The sequence below is a fragment of the Zalophus californianus genome, chromosome 3 (genome assembly GCF_009762305.2).
Source record: "Zalophus californianus isolate mZalCal1 chromosome 3, mZalCal1.pri.v2, whole genome shotgun sequence".
Lineage (NCBI taxonomy): Eukaryota > Metazoa > Chordata > Mammalia > Carnivora > Otariidae > Zalophus > Zalophus californianus.
The window spans coordinates 110569001-110584978 of record NC_045597.1 but is presented as its reverse complement, the minus strand read 5'-3'; the positions used below and the strand labels follow the sequence as shown (position 1 = coordinate 110584978).

General features: G+C 37.8%; 1 protein-coding gene across 8 annotated transcripts in view; it reads left to right on the top strand.

Annotated features, from left to right (window-relative positions):
* GTDC1 (glycosyltransferase like domain containing 1) overlaps positions 1–15978 on the top strand; it is a 478402-nt gene that overhangs the window by 117789 nt on the left and 344635 nt on the right. For all 8 annotated transcript variants that reach the window (XM_027591202.1, XM_027591201.1, XM_027591200.1 and 5 more), the window contains exons 3-4: positions 4156–4220; positions 7346–7549. In XM_027591202.1, the coding sequence (XP_027447003.1) occupies positions 7371–7549 (179 nt within the window). In that variant the 5' untranslated portion in view covers positions 4156–4220; positions 7346–7370. The remainder of the gene's footprint in view (positions 1–4155; positions 4221–7345; positions 7550–15978) is intronic.

Genomic DNA, 15978 nt, shown 5'->3' with positions numbered 1-15978 from the left:
TTAAGTTCCCATTTCCTCCTGATTTTTAGTGCAGCTCTACAGAAACGTAGTGACATTCACAATGTGCCGGATCCTGGGAAGCCCCCAGGAAGAGAATGACATGGCCCCTGTCCTGCAGACTTTCAGAGGCCCAGAGGGAAGTGGGACCTGGAAAGAGTAAAACCAGTACTGAGACTGTACAGAGCAGAGGGGAAGTCCTGTTGAAAAGAAGTTCAGGGAAAGGCTTTATAGAAGTGGTGATTCATGAGCAGAAATTTTAAGGAAAATTCATGAGGTGAACAGGAAGAGGCTGACGGAAAAGAAACAAAGGTGTGGAATCACAGAAGGGTAACTACGTGAGTGTGAGCGCTTGGTACTGCAATGAGGCAGAGTCTGGGCAAGTGGGGGAAAAGAGATCACAGGGGAGAAGGAGAAGCAAGGCCGTGGTGAAGAGAAAGGAAGGGCCAGACAAGCAAGGTCTCACTGCCATGTGTAGGGCCTTGGGCTTTATCCGTAGGTGGTGGAGACCTTGAAGGTTTTTGAGCATATCACCTCATGATCACATTTGCATTTTGGAAGATTACTTGTGGCTGGATTATGGAGAAATGTCATGACAGGAATCAGATGGTGTGGCAGCATGGAGACCTAGTTAAAAGGGTAATGCAATAGTTCAAATGAGCGATGAGATGATTTTCTGGTGTAAAATTTTCTATTGATTCATAAATATACTGCCACATTTTAAAATGTCAGCAAACTGAAATAGTTTTAGTATTCAGTAGAACTAATTCATTGCTGCTTTTATAGTTTGAAATTATTCATGAAATTGATAGCAATGAAAAGTTGAAAGAGGATGAGTATTTTTTCAGTGAAATTAAACTAGTAAACTTCTCACAAAAAATCATAGTTATAATTTTGCTATATAGTATGGACTATAACTTCACAAAAATGTAAAGCAATGAATTTGTAATATATGCACATCTATTTATTTGTGGAAATTATGCATAGTTGAAAACAAGTGAATGATGTCATAGTGTCAGTGTGTATAAGTATTTGTTGAGTTTGCATTTGATACAGTTATAACCAAGACTTTGTATTAATTCAAGTTATGGAATAAGTGACTGATAGTTCTAAACAGAAAGGTAAATCTCAAGTTGAGAAAGAATGAAAATATCTGTTAGGGAAAATTAAATAGCAATATATGCATATAAGATTGTAATTTTTAAAAGAGTTTGTATAAAAGATCATAGGAAATCATTTAAATGGAAAAGCACACTTGAGAATTGCTTTAAATTGTGTCACAAACAGGATGGCATATACATCTTCTTACCAAATCTTGGTTTTGATGCATAAATCCTTAGTTCTTCATTACCACAACAGGAAACTAAAGTCAGAACTGAAGAAATTAGAACACCCATAGCACTATGAGGCAATAAAATATTATAGTGCTACATCTCTTTCAGTATGAACCCAAGATTTTTATTTTTAATGTTACTATTTAAGTACACATAGTAGTACATAAGTTATAAATGTTAGGTTGTATGTCCATAATTAAATAATGATCAGTTTCCATAATGCATTATCTTTAATTCAAACTATGCTCAGGAATCTGAGCATTCATTTCTTACTGTTTGCCAAACTTTCTTTAATTATGTAGAATACTGTTGGTGCCTGTAGTTTTAGGATTGCAAGGTTTTTTACTCCACAGTTGATACCAGATTGTATTTTAGTACTCAGAGATTACATTGAGGTTTTAGGGGTTAGGATGAATTTGCTACGCCTGATTTTTATAAAAAGTTTTTTAAAAATAACTTTTTGGTAGGATCTGCTTATCTCTGTTTTCCCCACCCCCTGACCCCCATATGATACTTGATTATAGTGTGATACCTTGAGGATACTTTTTTTAGCAAAATGTATTTTTACTATATATTCACCCTTAATAGGTTCTGTTAGTGGAATTGATAGTGACATGTTTCAAAGCAGAAATCTTTATGCTTATTTTTTTTTACTATTTAATGAGATTTCAGGTATATTTTAACAACTGGGGTTTCCCTGATGAATCATTAAAATAAGTGAGTGGGTTGGAAGGTAATGCTAACTTTTCTCAGTACTGCCCTGTTTTATCCTGCTGGGTTATTCGTTGCTTTTAAAATAGAACCTGGTGTGTTGGAGTTGGTGGGTGGAGGTGCTGAAGGGAAGGGGTCAGTAAGAAAATACCAGGTAAACCTCTGATGACCTATTGGGAAGTCCTGCTCAGATTTTATTTTCCCCAACTTAGAGCATTTAGTGTTTAAGTTCACTGTTTTTTCATTCTGCCAAGCTTAACTTTTTTAAATATTATATATAGGCAAGTAGAAAATATATTTTCAGCAATTAATTCAAATATAAGGTATCAAGCAATGTGTGCATTAGCCTGTGGAATCAATTTCTCATGTGTGTGGGATTAAAACCGTTAATACCATCATCACTGAAACCATACCTTCCTACAGCTAATAGCAGTAAGGTGTCTGTGGAATATATTAATACAACAATTCCTCTGATTTAAAATTATTACTTGGTATTTGGTTGGAAAATTATTTGAATATTATAAGTAACTGAATTGACATCATATATGAGGGCTGATTACAGGTTTCTAATGTGACTTAGGTTTAGCTTTAAAAAAATCCACATGATGTATGTATACTTAGTGCATCTTTTTCAGTAAATCAATGGCATATTGCAAATTTCCGTTCTCTGTACTGTCATAAAAAAAAAACCCAAAAAATAAAAAACAAAACCTAGACAGCAAGTTCTAACTGTTAGAGGAGGTAGACCAAAATGTAGTTCACCTTGAAAATGGCTCAGGGAATAAGGAAATTGGGTCAAGCTTAAAATAAATGCAGGTACAGTGACGAAAAGTTTTAATAAAAATTTAAAAATATTCACAGCCCTGGTTTCAGGCTACTTTTGTTCTTGGTGATCTTATCAATGCATTATTAATTTTTAATTGAGATGACACTAATGGCACTTTTTCATTTTGGTCAAAATGCTTATGTGAAATATTTTTGTGATTTTTCACTTTGTATCCTCTTTTAATTGTAAATATAAAGTTTTGGAAAGTCAGACAATTCTTAGATCATTTGGCCTCTGGTGATCTTAAGTAGAATTTGAAGTGGTTTAAAATTCCTATGTCATAGCTATCACTTTGACTCACTTATATTGCCAATTTAATGTTTAGCATTTAACCATGTATCATTAAATCATAGTATTGATAATGAATTAAACTTTCATAAAGCCTTAATAGTATAGTAGATTCTCATTCATCTGGTGTCACTGGGGAATAAAATATGCTGAAGAAATGAGTTTTTTGTTTTTTTTTTTTAACTGAAGCTTACTGGGTTAAGCAGAAAAACTTAAAAGTTGATAAAAATTTATCTGACACACATTGTATGCTCTTTTTGGGAGCAAGAATGGATTGGCCATTAACTTTTTCTTTTTTTTTTTCAACTTTTTTCTTAATGTCATAAAATACTAACATTCTAGTGTCATGCAGAAAGGACATGGGCTTTCTGATTGGAATTTGTTCCCTCACATAAGAAGGTTTTTTTGTTGTTTTTTCCTTTGAAATAAATGCCACACCTCTAACTGATATACTTACTCAGTTTCTGTGGTGCTAAAGCTTTAACCCACTTATGTAAGACCTTTGGCTGTGTGTAGGCTTACCTACCATCTTCTGGCAAACACCTGGCCACAGCCTTGGGTTGTAAAGGAGACCTTTCCCTTGCTTAGGAGTAAGTCTTTCTGTGTTCAGGACTGCCACTCCCAAGCACTCACTCCCTAGTAGCCATTGGTAGTGGTCCCTGATGTCTGTATTCACCATTGCTTGGTGCTCATGAGCATCTTTGGTGTCAGAGGGAGCACCTGGCGTTTTCTGGGATTATTGCTAAAATGAGCAAATAGTGCACTCCCTTTATCTTTTAGCAAATTCCAGCATAACAGCAAAAATTCTTTTTAACAGTGTTTTTTTTTTTTAAACCTCATGCTTGTTTGTTTCAAGCAGTGTTTTCTAAAAACTCAAGCACAGTAAGAGTATTTGCACTGTTCTTTAATGTGCTGTGATGACATTTGGTTTGAATCTTATATTTAAAAATCAGCTTCCTTTCTTTTGCTTGCACCTAATGGGAATCATCTTTCTTCCAGGTTGTGCTTTAAGAAGACTATAGGGAAGAACACATTTTCTTCTTGCCACAGAAGTTGCAATAGAAGTAAGTAGGGGAACTGCCAGGATATGTCTGTCTCCACAAAACAAGCAGAACAAATTTCCGTGAATCAAAGCCACTAAGTATAGTTTTCAGAGATGGTAGGACATAGTTACTCTCCCCAGAAAAATACCCAAAATGCAGGCACGCCCATTGGCCACTAGAAAAATGCTCGAGTAAACGCTAGTTCAAACCTGTACATTTCACTCTTCTTACTGAGCTATTAAAGGGGTGGAAATCTACTATAGCTATAATCTTTTTTTCCCCTTTTCTATTTTTCGACCTCCCACGTGCTTGGTGTTCAGTTCTGCTTACTGAATGTCTTGAATCTACAGCAGCACCTACACATACTGCCTCCACATTGGCTTATGGTTTGCAGATAACTCATGATTCAGACCCATAAGAAACATCTGTAAATATATGGCATGATATGTGCTCTAGATTAATCATTTAAAAGGGCAAAGGAATGAAGAATCAGAAAGCTTTTTTTCCCTTCTAATATTGATGTTGCTTTCTTTGAGGTTATATGAATGAAATGTTCTTTAGAGTGGTTTAGATCACATTCTATTACTTGGGGAAATAACTCAGGTCATTTTTATAACAACCTTTTAAGGATATATAGGGCATATACACCTTGTCATGATTAGATCAGAGGAAATAAACCAAGATAGAGATAACTGTGATGTGATCTAGTAAGCAAACTAATGTTAACTGCTTTTAGTCTGTCTTGCAACCTTTGATATAATTTTCAAAATTGCCTTATATTGGTCTCTCAGTAGACTTTCTAGAAGTTTCCATTATTTGAAGGATTACAGCTACCATTTTGTTAAACTTATCTTATTGAACTTTGCATTTATTAGAGGTGGTCTCCAACTGGCCTGAAAAAAGCCAAGCCTCTGCATAGCTCAACCCCTAGGCTTACTTCTTCCCAGGTACCTGTGGGGGTCTCAAATTCTTATTTGAAATACAAGCTGCTGATGAAGAATGGGTAACACCTACCACACTTCAAATGCATGTGTATATGCACCTTTCCCCCCTATTGATTGAGAGGGGGCCATGATTGAAAATTACTGATTTTAAAATGCAGGAGGATTCAAAGATATCCTTTTCCCTTACATAAGGTGATTTATACTGAAAATGGGAGGGGCAAAATATCTTATTACTGTTTGTTAGTTATTATGCTTCAATTTTATCTTCACAACACACCTCTGAGGTTAGTATTGTTATCCTCATTTTAAAGGAGGCAAGACTGAGTCCTACAAAGTTAGGTAACTTGTCCTAGGTCACACAGCTAGGAAGTGACGTTGTTGAGCTTCAGACTTGTATCTCCCTAACCCCAGAGTTCATGCCTTTTCCACCTGAGGAACACTGCTGCTTATTTTGTAGATAAGTGAAATATGTATTTGTATATTTTTCTTTAAAAATGCTCATTGGAAAATTCAGACATCAAGAACTAAGCTTTTTTTCATTCCAACCATATCTTTGAGAACCATTTGAGACTTTCTCCTTTGAAATGCAATTTAAATAGGCATTGGTTTGAACAAGGTAAAGTATAGTTTTATTAGTGAAAAGCATCATTGAGGGGCACCTGGGTGGCTCAGTTGGTCAAGCGTCCAACTCTCGGTTTCGGCTCAGGTCATGATCTCAGGGTCGTGACCTTGAGCCTTGCGTTGGGCTCTGTGCTCAGCATGAGTCTGCTTGAGATTCTCTACCTCTTCTCCATCTGCCCCTACCCCTGCTTGCACTCTCTCTCTCTAAAATAAATAAATTTTTTTTTAAAGATTTATTTATTTATTTATTTGAGAGAAAGAATGAGAGAGAGAGAGAGCATATGGGAGGGGGGAGGGTCAGAAGGAGAAGCAGACTCCCTGCCAAGCAGGGAGCCCAATGTGGGACTCGATCCCGGGACTTCAGGATCATGACCTGAGCTGAAGGCAGTCGCTTAACCAACTGAGCCACCCAGGTGCCCTAAAATCTTTTTTAAAAAAGCATCATTGAGTTATTGAGACTAATAGTTTTGTGGAACAACATTATTAAGAGCAATATGCTGTGTAATGAGTGGTGTTTACTTAAGTCATAAAGGAAAATTCAAACATCTGGAATATTTTTTAAACAATGTAGTATTTATGTACAGAGTGATATTTCTTCCTTCTTACAGGAAATAGCATATAATTTGAAATGTATATGGATTTTCTTTATATTCACACATATATTTTTATTTTACTGACCACATTAACAAAAGTCATATTATTAAACCAAAAAATTGCTTGATAGCTAACTCGCTGGGATGAAAAATGTACCATGTCTTTAATAACAACATTACTTTATCCCTCTTAATGGGATTGTTATTTAAAGAAAGTTTCTAGAAACCTTGCTGGTTCATAGGTATATAGCTTTACCCCCCTTTTTGGGTCTTCCTTTGCAGGTGGGAAATTGGTGATAATGGGCGGGGGTGGTTAAGGTATGTGCAGTGTCTCAAGAAATTCTATCCTAAGATTTTTAACATTAGAGGATTGAGATTTGAATATGATTGTACTTTCTTTCCAAATATGGGATTCACTGGGGGCAGTGCTAGCTGGTGAATTTAAAGATGAATTAATGTGAGAGTTACAGAATCAGAGAATTTCTGAACTGGATAGGGCCTTACAAACAAAGGGCTCTTGGAGTGGAAGTCTTAGGAGATGAGTTCATGACTGTCCGAGAGTAGTGGAGCTCTAGGCCAAGCCACTTCTTGTGGTTACTGAGTCAGGGTCACAGCCATTCCAACCAGGAAGTGAGTGATCACAGCAGAGAGGGCTTTACACTTCCTGGGGCTGGAGAAAAAAAAAAAAAAAACCTGAGTCATTGTGGAAGTAATCTTAGGGCAAAAAGAAAACAGAAATCAGAAAAATAAGCATCCTTTATTTCCTCTTGTTAACACAAATGATGTAAAAATACTGATTACAAAAATATAAACCTTAAGTGTTATGTACTTTTTAAAAAAGTGGGATGCAGCATATTTTTTAAAAAATTAAGTGTCTGTAAATTATTTGCCCTCTGAGTGTGTAATATTTTAACTTATTTTTAAAAAAATCTTTATGCACACACACACATACATATGTTGGAAAAATATTGTTTTGCTTATTATTTAGAATCTGTGAAGGCTTAAAAGGGCCCATGAGTCTTCTCATCGTTGAGCCGTTCTGTGGAGGATCCCATAAACAGCTGGTGGATCTGCTCCAAGAAGAGTTAGAAGACTGTGTCCTTTATACCCTTCCTGCAAAGAAATGGCATTGGAGAGCACGGACATCGGCTTTATACTTCTCCCAGAATATTCCCATCAGTGAACAGTACAGGTAATTGGAGCTTGGGCTGCACCTTCAGCCTGTTCTTACTGTACATGTTATAAGAATGTTGCTTCTCTGTTGGCATCTGTGAGATTTTCTCCAGCTATGGAATTGGTTAGTATGACTATAATAGACCCAGCAGAGCAGGAGAGTTCACTTATGCTGTGAGGACAGCTGGCTAGATGAAAAGTGGCCTCATTTAGAACCCTCAAGCCTTTTCTCATTTGTCTTGTGATGTTATCACATGCATGTGTGTGGGTGTGGATGACATTTTTTGGCCTGAGAGGAGAGTTGATCTTGGGCACATTTTTTGCACATAACCTCCAGTGTCTCTTGTAGGGAGTGTGCTGTTTGTGGTTAGTTTATTGTGTCTGCTCTGTACTAGGAGCTAAGGTTGAAAAGGCGCATGTGACCACGGTCTGTGCCCTTAAAGCTTTAAAGACTATTGAGGTAGAGATGGACTTGCAGGTGCAATGTGAGCATGAAAAATGGAGGAGTTGATTTTGACTGACAAAGTGGAGGTGGCTTTATAGAGCTGGCAACCTTTGCTTAGTCTTCAAGGATGAATAGATTTGGGGCACACAGGACTCAGTTCTGAATTCTGATTAGTTAGGAAGTGGGAACTAGGGGTACATCATAGAGATTCTTCTGGGACACACCAGAAAGATGAATGAGAAATACTGATGACGTTTGATGGAGGACAAGTAGAATACTGAACATCCTTACCTCCTTATTCTCTATTGCTATATACTGCCTTGTGTCTCCTGCTTGTTAAATAGTGGGAGATTATCCTACTGTGTTTTATAGATCTGTTCTTACCATTCTGGGCCCTTCCGTGTAGAACTGCATTGGTTTGGGGCGCCTGGGTGGCTCAGTCATTAAGCGTCTGCCTTCAGCTCAGGCCATGATCCCAGGGTCCTGGGATCGAGCCCCGCATCGGGCTCCCTGCTCAGCAGGGAGTCTGCTTCTCCCTCTCCCTCTGCTGCTCCCCCTGCTTGTGCTCTCTGTCTCTCTTTCTGTCAAATAAATAAATAAAATCTTAAAAAAAAAAAAAAGAACTGCATTGGTTTAAGCAGCACTGGGGAGTGCAGGCTGATAAGTAATGGAGGTAGGGCAAAAGGGTTGCTGGAGAAAGGGCACCGTTTGGGCTGGAGCGCTCACCTTGCCTTCAGCAGCCACATCTATCTGTTGCTGCTTGTAAGGTGGAACAGTCACAAAGGAGACAACGGCTTGGGATTTAAATGTAGGTTGCTGTTCTTAGTAGTAATTTGGGGGATTCAGAGAATCCCCATACACCATTTGGTGTATGAAAACCATGCATCATGTCTGAGCATTCAGGTTGTCAGGTGGAATAGCAGTGAGCACTCGAGTCACTTTGCTTGGGATTATAAAGGTAAAATGCTGTTTGGGGACAAATTTAAGAATTTATTTTTCTAACCTAAAGTATATTTTTACTTCCATAATTTAATGTTTTATACTCTGATATCACTAAGTGAATATGGTTGACGGATAGTATTAGAAATTTCAGTGAGGGTATCAATATAAAACTTTTAAGGGCAATGATAAGACTGTTGACTGTTGTTTAAAATATGACTATTTATGGTTGCTTTCACATCTCATTTAATTGTGTTTGCATGGCACCAATAGTATTGTATTACTTAAGGTCAAGTAACGCAGTTGACTTTATGGCACATTTTCATTTAACGTGACCGTTTGTTATAATACATTTCTACAATGACTTGAACATTGAAATGAATCATTTCTCCATCGGCTGTTAGAGTTCATTTTGATTACGCAGTTTTTCAGAATGAAATTACTGTGTCACAAATACGTGTGTGTGGCGAGCATGCGTGCCAGCACTCCCGTGTGCCGGCTCCTCCACTCCATGTGAGGCCTCAAGCATTTGAGGATAAACATCACAGTGCTCGTTGAAGCAGTCTTACTGGGGAGGTCGATTGCTGCAAGACTGCGATGGGAAGTTTTACTCTGACAGCTACAACCTACAGGTCCTGACAGCGGGGTCTAAGATCTTTCAGGGTATCATCGCAGCTGTGCACTTACCTGCATTAATCTAATCAGACTTCACTAAAAGATACACCTCACCAGTTGGACCTACGGTTATATTTGACCAGTGATAACTTATCTACTCTTTTTGAATACTTTTGGAAAAACAGCAACAGCTTGAAAACTTAACACTAAGTTAAAAAATATGCTCACTCAACCCTACATTGAAGTGCAAGAACGGTCTTTTGTTACACCAGATAAATCTGATCTCTGTGGAGACTTTTAAAGACATGAAGAGTTTTTGCTTTCCAGTTAGTTAACTCTCTTTGTACACTTGGCAGATGAAATCATCACAATTCAGAAAGCACCGGTATTACGTGCTATGCAGAATTACTCTGAACAGGTAGAGGCTGCATCTGATGAGAAAGACCCTGAATGTAGGTACACATGTTATTTTTCTCAGCTTCTGTACATACAGTCATTATTGTTACAAGCTTATTATCCAGAAAATATTTTATTACTAACAGAATAAATGCTTCAGCCTAATTACTCAGTTTGATTCTGCTTCTTTATCTTGACAGCTAGGAGAATACATCATGGGTCACATTTGGAGTTGTTTAATTTTATCATAGATTACAAAAGCTCCATAAGTTATTTTTCCCCAAAGTAGTGGTAATGATTATTCCTTAGGTTATATTAAAATTTTGCCTTCTGGAAACCACGAAATGCAGAAAAATGTTTTGAGGATGGGTCTTAAATTTTATGTTCTGAAATGTATGAGTCATTTGTCCCAAGATTAGCATTTTGACTTTCTTAGATACACCTAGACTCGGCATCAAAGATATCTCATTCATTTTTTTCTTTACTGAACTGAGACAATCAGTTACTTAAAATCATTTTTTTTCACTCTCAGCTGCTTACAATTATATTTTTCATTCCATCCGAGGTATTGTAGCAGATTCTGATCATTGGCCATTTAACAGCCCTTCTTCCTTGTTAACAGAATCACACTTCTCTTTGGAGTGGCTAAGTACCCAGCCCCTGGGAGTGAAGCATGATTGACTTGAGTCGGTCATTATGATCCCGTTCTCTGCCCCATTTTCCCAGCTTTCCTTGCAGTTAATGCTGGGCAGTCACTGAGTCTTGGCAAATTAGATTTAAGTGGATGACTTCTGGGGGTTCTTCCAACAAAGTTTGTTTTATTTGTTTTTAGTTATGAAAGGAGAAAGCCATTTCCCTTCCTGCATTTGACAGTGGTTGTGAAGTCTGTAACCGTGAGGTGATAGGATGAGAACAAAATGCCCGGGCTATGAAAAATGGCTGATGGAAGTCCGGAAAGAGCCTAGATTAGACTTCCATTTTGAGCAGTAGAGCTACCTAGTCACCTGAAAACCCTCCGTCTCTAAAACATCTAGAAATTATTCATAAAGTGTAACAACTTCCCTTTTAACTCCATAGCTAACCAAAGTAAGATGGGATCTGAAGAATGATCTGGAAATTAGAGTGGTAGCTGGCCTCGAAGCTGGGGTTGTCTCATTTTCATAAAGGGACTGGTTAACTTAGTTGTGTGACATTCTGAAATGGAATATTGTGCAGTTCTGACCTGAAGTAGGAAGATTTCTGTGTACTCTTCATGGGAACCTCTCTAAGACATTTTCTATGACAGAAAGTAAGGTGCCAGATAGTGTTATGGGGTATTGTCTTTGGTATAAAGAAAGAAGGTGATAAGAACAGAACAATGGAAGAGTACACTGGAAATGAATAAAAACAGTGATCTGCAGATCAGTATGGCAGAGGATGTCAATGCCCACCCATATCCCTGGGACCTTGCCCTTTCAGTGCGCCCTGGCCAGCTTCCCATGCCTATGTCTGCAGCTCTTTGCATGAGGGAGCAGCTACTCTGCTGGTGCAGGAGGTGGGCTGTGAGCAGCCCTCCACAAATGATCTTCACCCCTTGGATGAAATCAATCTGAAGTGTGTGCAGGAGAGAAATCGTTAGTAGAGATTCCTGAAAAGCCCTGTACCTGTAAATCAGAAAATGTGCAAGCATAATTCTAAATAACTCCTGGGTCACAGAAGAAATCATAACGGATATTAAAAATAGGACTGAATCATAATGAACATATTGTATATCACAATGCAGGTTATATCTAAATTGACAGTCACAGCCACATCGTCTTTAATAAATTTATTTTTGTTATTTTTTAATTGTGAGATGCAAGCCCTCTAAAGGTTGTGGCCCAGAGCAGGGACCCTCTTACTTGAATCTAGGAGTAGTATTGGGAAGGAAAGAATAAAAAGAGTGAAAAATAGTGAAGTTGAAAGCAAATAGAAGTGGAGATGAAGAAACTACTAGTTACCTTGAGATAATAAAATAGATAACACGCATGATTTTTTTTTAAAGGCACAAATAATTTTTGGAATTATGTAGCTGTGGATCTGTGGATATGGCACAGATCAATAAAAAGGGGAAATGTTCTTTTAATAGTTTTATGTCAATAGAGATGAAACTTTCTCTCTGTCAAATAAGTAAATAAAATCTTTTTTAAAAAGTGAAACAGAAAGCCTGAATGGAATTGTAATCATTAAAGATGCTGCATTAGCTAAAAATCGACCCACTATAAGACAGAGGCTGGGTCCCTGAGCAAGGCTGGTTCACTGCACTGGGGACACCCTGCCTCTTTCCAGACTTGTGTTATGTGAGATTGAGTGTCTAGTTTTTTAGGTTTTCTGTTTCTTGTAGCCACATAAATCCTAACTGTTAATAAATATTGATTATCATTATGATACCTTTTCTTTTCCCACCCTAATCCCCTCCCCTTTTTTTTAATGACCAAGGAGGGGCAAGGAAAGCAAGTAGTTAGATAGGAATTAAATTGAATGAAAGTTCAGTTTGGTTAAGCAATGCCTACAGTGAAGTTAAAGCTTACAATGATATGTGGCTATTGATAATTCTGTTTGATTTGCCATAATCTTTAATGGTACCATGATTGTGGCCTTTCACTAAACAAGCAGGTTCTCTTTCAAGGAATATGTGAATTTTTTTTTTTTTTTTTTTTAATTGTCAGGGTGAGGGAGAGAGCACAAGCAGGGGGAGCGGCAGGCAGAGGGAGAAGCGGGCTCCCTGCTGAGCAGAGCGCCTGACTCAGGGCTGGATCCCAGGACCGTGGGGTCATGACCTGAGCCGAAGGCAGATGCTTAACTGACTGAGCCACCCAGGGGTCCTGAAATTTTTTTTTTTCTTAAATTCCCTGTGAAACATTGAATGTAACCTTCTTTGGGAAGATGAACATTTTTAGCTGATATGAATTACCTATATATGTTTGTTGTTTGTAGCTAGCCCTTGTGAATAAAGGTATGGCTAAACTAGTGGGTATAGGTGAATTAATACAGAAGGTGGTAGTTTCTCAAACAGTTCTTTTGTAAATTAGTAATATAAATTTTTCTTTGCTTGACAGTTATGTCCTGTTTTGAATCGTTACCTTTTGTGAAAAATATAACTTGCTGAATAATAAATTAACATTTTAATCATAAAAATTCTTTTATTAAAAATACCTTTATGGATAATGCAATATTATTTTCATAATGAAAATGCCTTTTTATTAGTGTGTGACATACTTGGGAGTATAAAAGTAAATGATGACTTAATAAGAATTTGTAGGTGAGTGAATTTATAGGTAAGTTTGGTTTAGATAGGGCAGTCGTTTTACATCTCTGTAGTAACCAGGGCAGGATTTCATGGGGTTAAGTGATAGTAATAATAGCTAACATATTGAACATTTAATATGTAGTAGATATTCTACAGTCCTAGAAGCTAGACACGGTTTTCCTGGTTTTATGGAAGAGGAAACTGAGGCTTAGAAAGTGAAGATATTTGCACTGGGCTACACAGCCAGTGGGGGGTATTTGGTTGGAGTTCAAGTCTGGCCACCTGCAAAGACCATAGTATGTTCTTTATAAGCCCATGCTCTTAATCACTATGCTATCTTAATTCCCTGCCCAAGCAGGATAAACTAATGAAGGAAATTAAACCTAAGTACCTCTTGATTAAAAATATATGACTAAATTTTACTATTAGAAGTGGGTGTGTGCTTCTCCTGATCCTGAGAAGTATTATAGTTCTTGAATCTTGTTGGAGACTGGAGGTTGGAAACCAGGAGCCTTTCTAGGTCTGGGACTCTGTGATGTTCTCATTTTTCCTCAGGGCATTTGCTCTTTAGTTTTTGGCCATAGAAATTACAAGTCATTTGAATTTTCTTCTTTTGAAATCCAAATAAAAAACGACATATGATGGATGCTGTATTAAAATCACAGGGTAGACTCATAAATACAAGCATAACATTTTTTAGGATGTTCACCTGCAGTCCCAAGTTATCCTCAAACTGGTCTACTGTGAAGTTCTCTACTTAGTTTATGAACTTGGCTAGAGGCAGCATTCCAGTACTACCTAGCTCACTTCCCTTATAACATTACCAGTTGTATGTACTTGGGATTTGGATGATGTTCCCACATTATGTAAATAATACTGTCATTAGGTGTAACGTAGCATCCCATAACCTCACCAATATGTGACTGCACCATTTGTGAGAATTGGCCTCGAGCTTCCCCATCACTGTTGCCCACTTCACCGGCTTCCCTATCATAGGCTGCCTAATTATGGGATTCTCTTTTGGTTTGTTTTCCTATCAACCTTGCTCTCCTATCTAGACTGTGCACAACACAGCTTTCCAGAATTTGTATAGTGCTTAGAGCTTCATCCACAATATTTCCTCTCAGGGAAATCTCTTCTGCCTGACAGTAGTGTTCAGTTTAGCCGTCTGGACTTTATATTGAAAACATAGCTGACCACAACATAGAAAGAGAATAATCCCTCAAACCAAATAATTACCCATTAAGTCAGTCTGTCTCTATGCCTCCGTATGCTTCTCTCTCTTTCCTCTCGCTCTCATCTCTCTCTCCCTCATATCCACACCCACATGTGCACACACACAAATGATTACTTTTAATTACTCTAGCAACTTCTTCACTGCAAAACTGTAAATTAACCCGGTTACCACACTTCCTAAAGTTTGGTTTTCATGCTACATCTTTTCCACTTTTCTTTATATTCCTTTGTCAGTGCTCTTGAGAAGTAAAATATCCCAGTGTCAGGAAAAAAAATTTTTTTCCTTGTTGTGGAGTTTGTAGTTTATTCTCACGACAAGCTGCTAATTCAAAAGTGTTTGTGTAGGTAGTAGCTTAGATTGTGAAGCTGCTACTTCCAAGGAGTTAGGCACAGCAGTGCAACTTCAAGTGCAGTATGGATTTTTCATCTCTTCTAGCTTATTAAAAAAATTCACACGTAAGAGTCTGTAAACTCCCATGTAAAAGTACGTATAGATAGACGACATTATTTCTAAGAGACTCTGCATCTTAAAGACTGTTAGGGTAAATCTCCCATATATTTACCCTTTGAAATTTGACAGCTCTATTTTAAAAAGATAAACTGGATGTTTATTACACTTCTACAGAGGAGAGAAAAATCATTATGTTTAAGGAATGAAATAGAAAAGGCAGAAAAACCCCAACACCTCCAGATGGGTACAAGAGGTACTATTGTGTAAAAGAGTTCTCTGGCTGTAAAGTCAGGGACTTCATAGTTTTGCTTTTAGAAGCAACATGCTTATTTTTGACCTAACAGTCCAAACTGTGAGTCTGATCTTAGAGTGCTTCTAACGCTAGTTATTTTTAGGTGTTGAATGTCTTCATTAGGGTTTATCTGCATGGCATGGAAAAAGCCTTTAGGAAATGAAAGGCATTTCTCTTGTATTTCCATCCCAACATTTTTTTGAATTTATTTGTATTTGAGAAAGTTTTTCTGCTTTTATTAAAGTCTCAGTCAATGACAATATGTTTTGCTTCTGGAGCTGTACAGGGTGTGCATAGGTATTAATATCTCTGACTTACTGTGTTTGGAGCCTCTAAAGCTATGATGCAGGTAGTCTACTACTCTGCCCTTCTCTGAAGTCTCCCCTCTTAGGGAAGCTTTCATGTTTGCCTCTTTCCTTGAGATCAAATGTGGCCTCCTAGCTGCCTTTGGACACGTTGTCCTATCCATTGAATGACTAATTCTTGTCCAGCGTCCTTTGTTTATGCTCTTCTGTGGTTCACTCACATGATGGACCTGCTGGTCTCCTGACCAGCTGGCCTACAGAGAGATGCTGTAGGCGGAAGGCGGGAGCTGAGTCAGGCGTCATGCTCACAAAAGAGCATTCATGTCCCTTTCATCCTTCTATCTTCCTAAAGAACATAATCCTATATTCTAGTGAGTTTCTTCCTGTAAACAGTCTCTCCCATATTTCTGTTTGTTCACTGTCTCATGCTAATAATAAAAATGTAACACTCCCCCATTTTAGGAGAAGCTCTAGGTGACCGAATATATGAAGTGGAGAGGA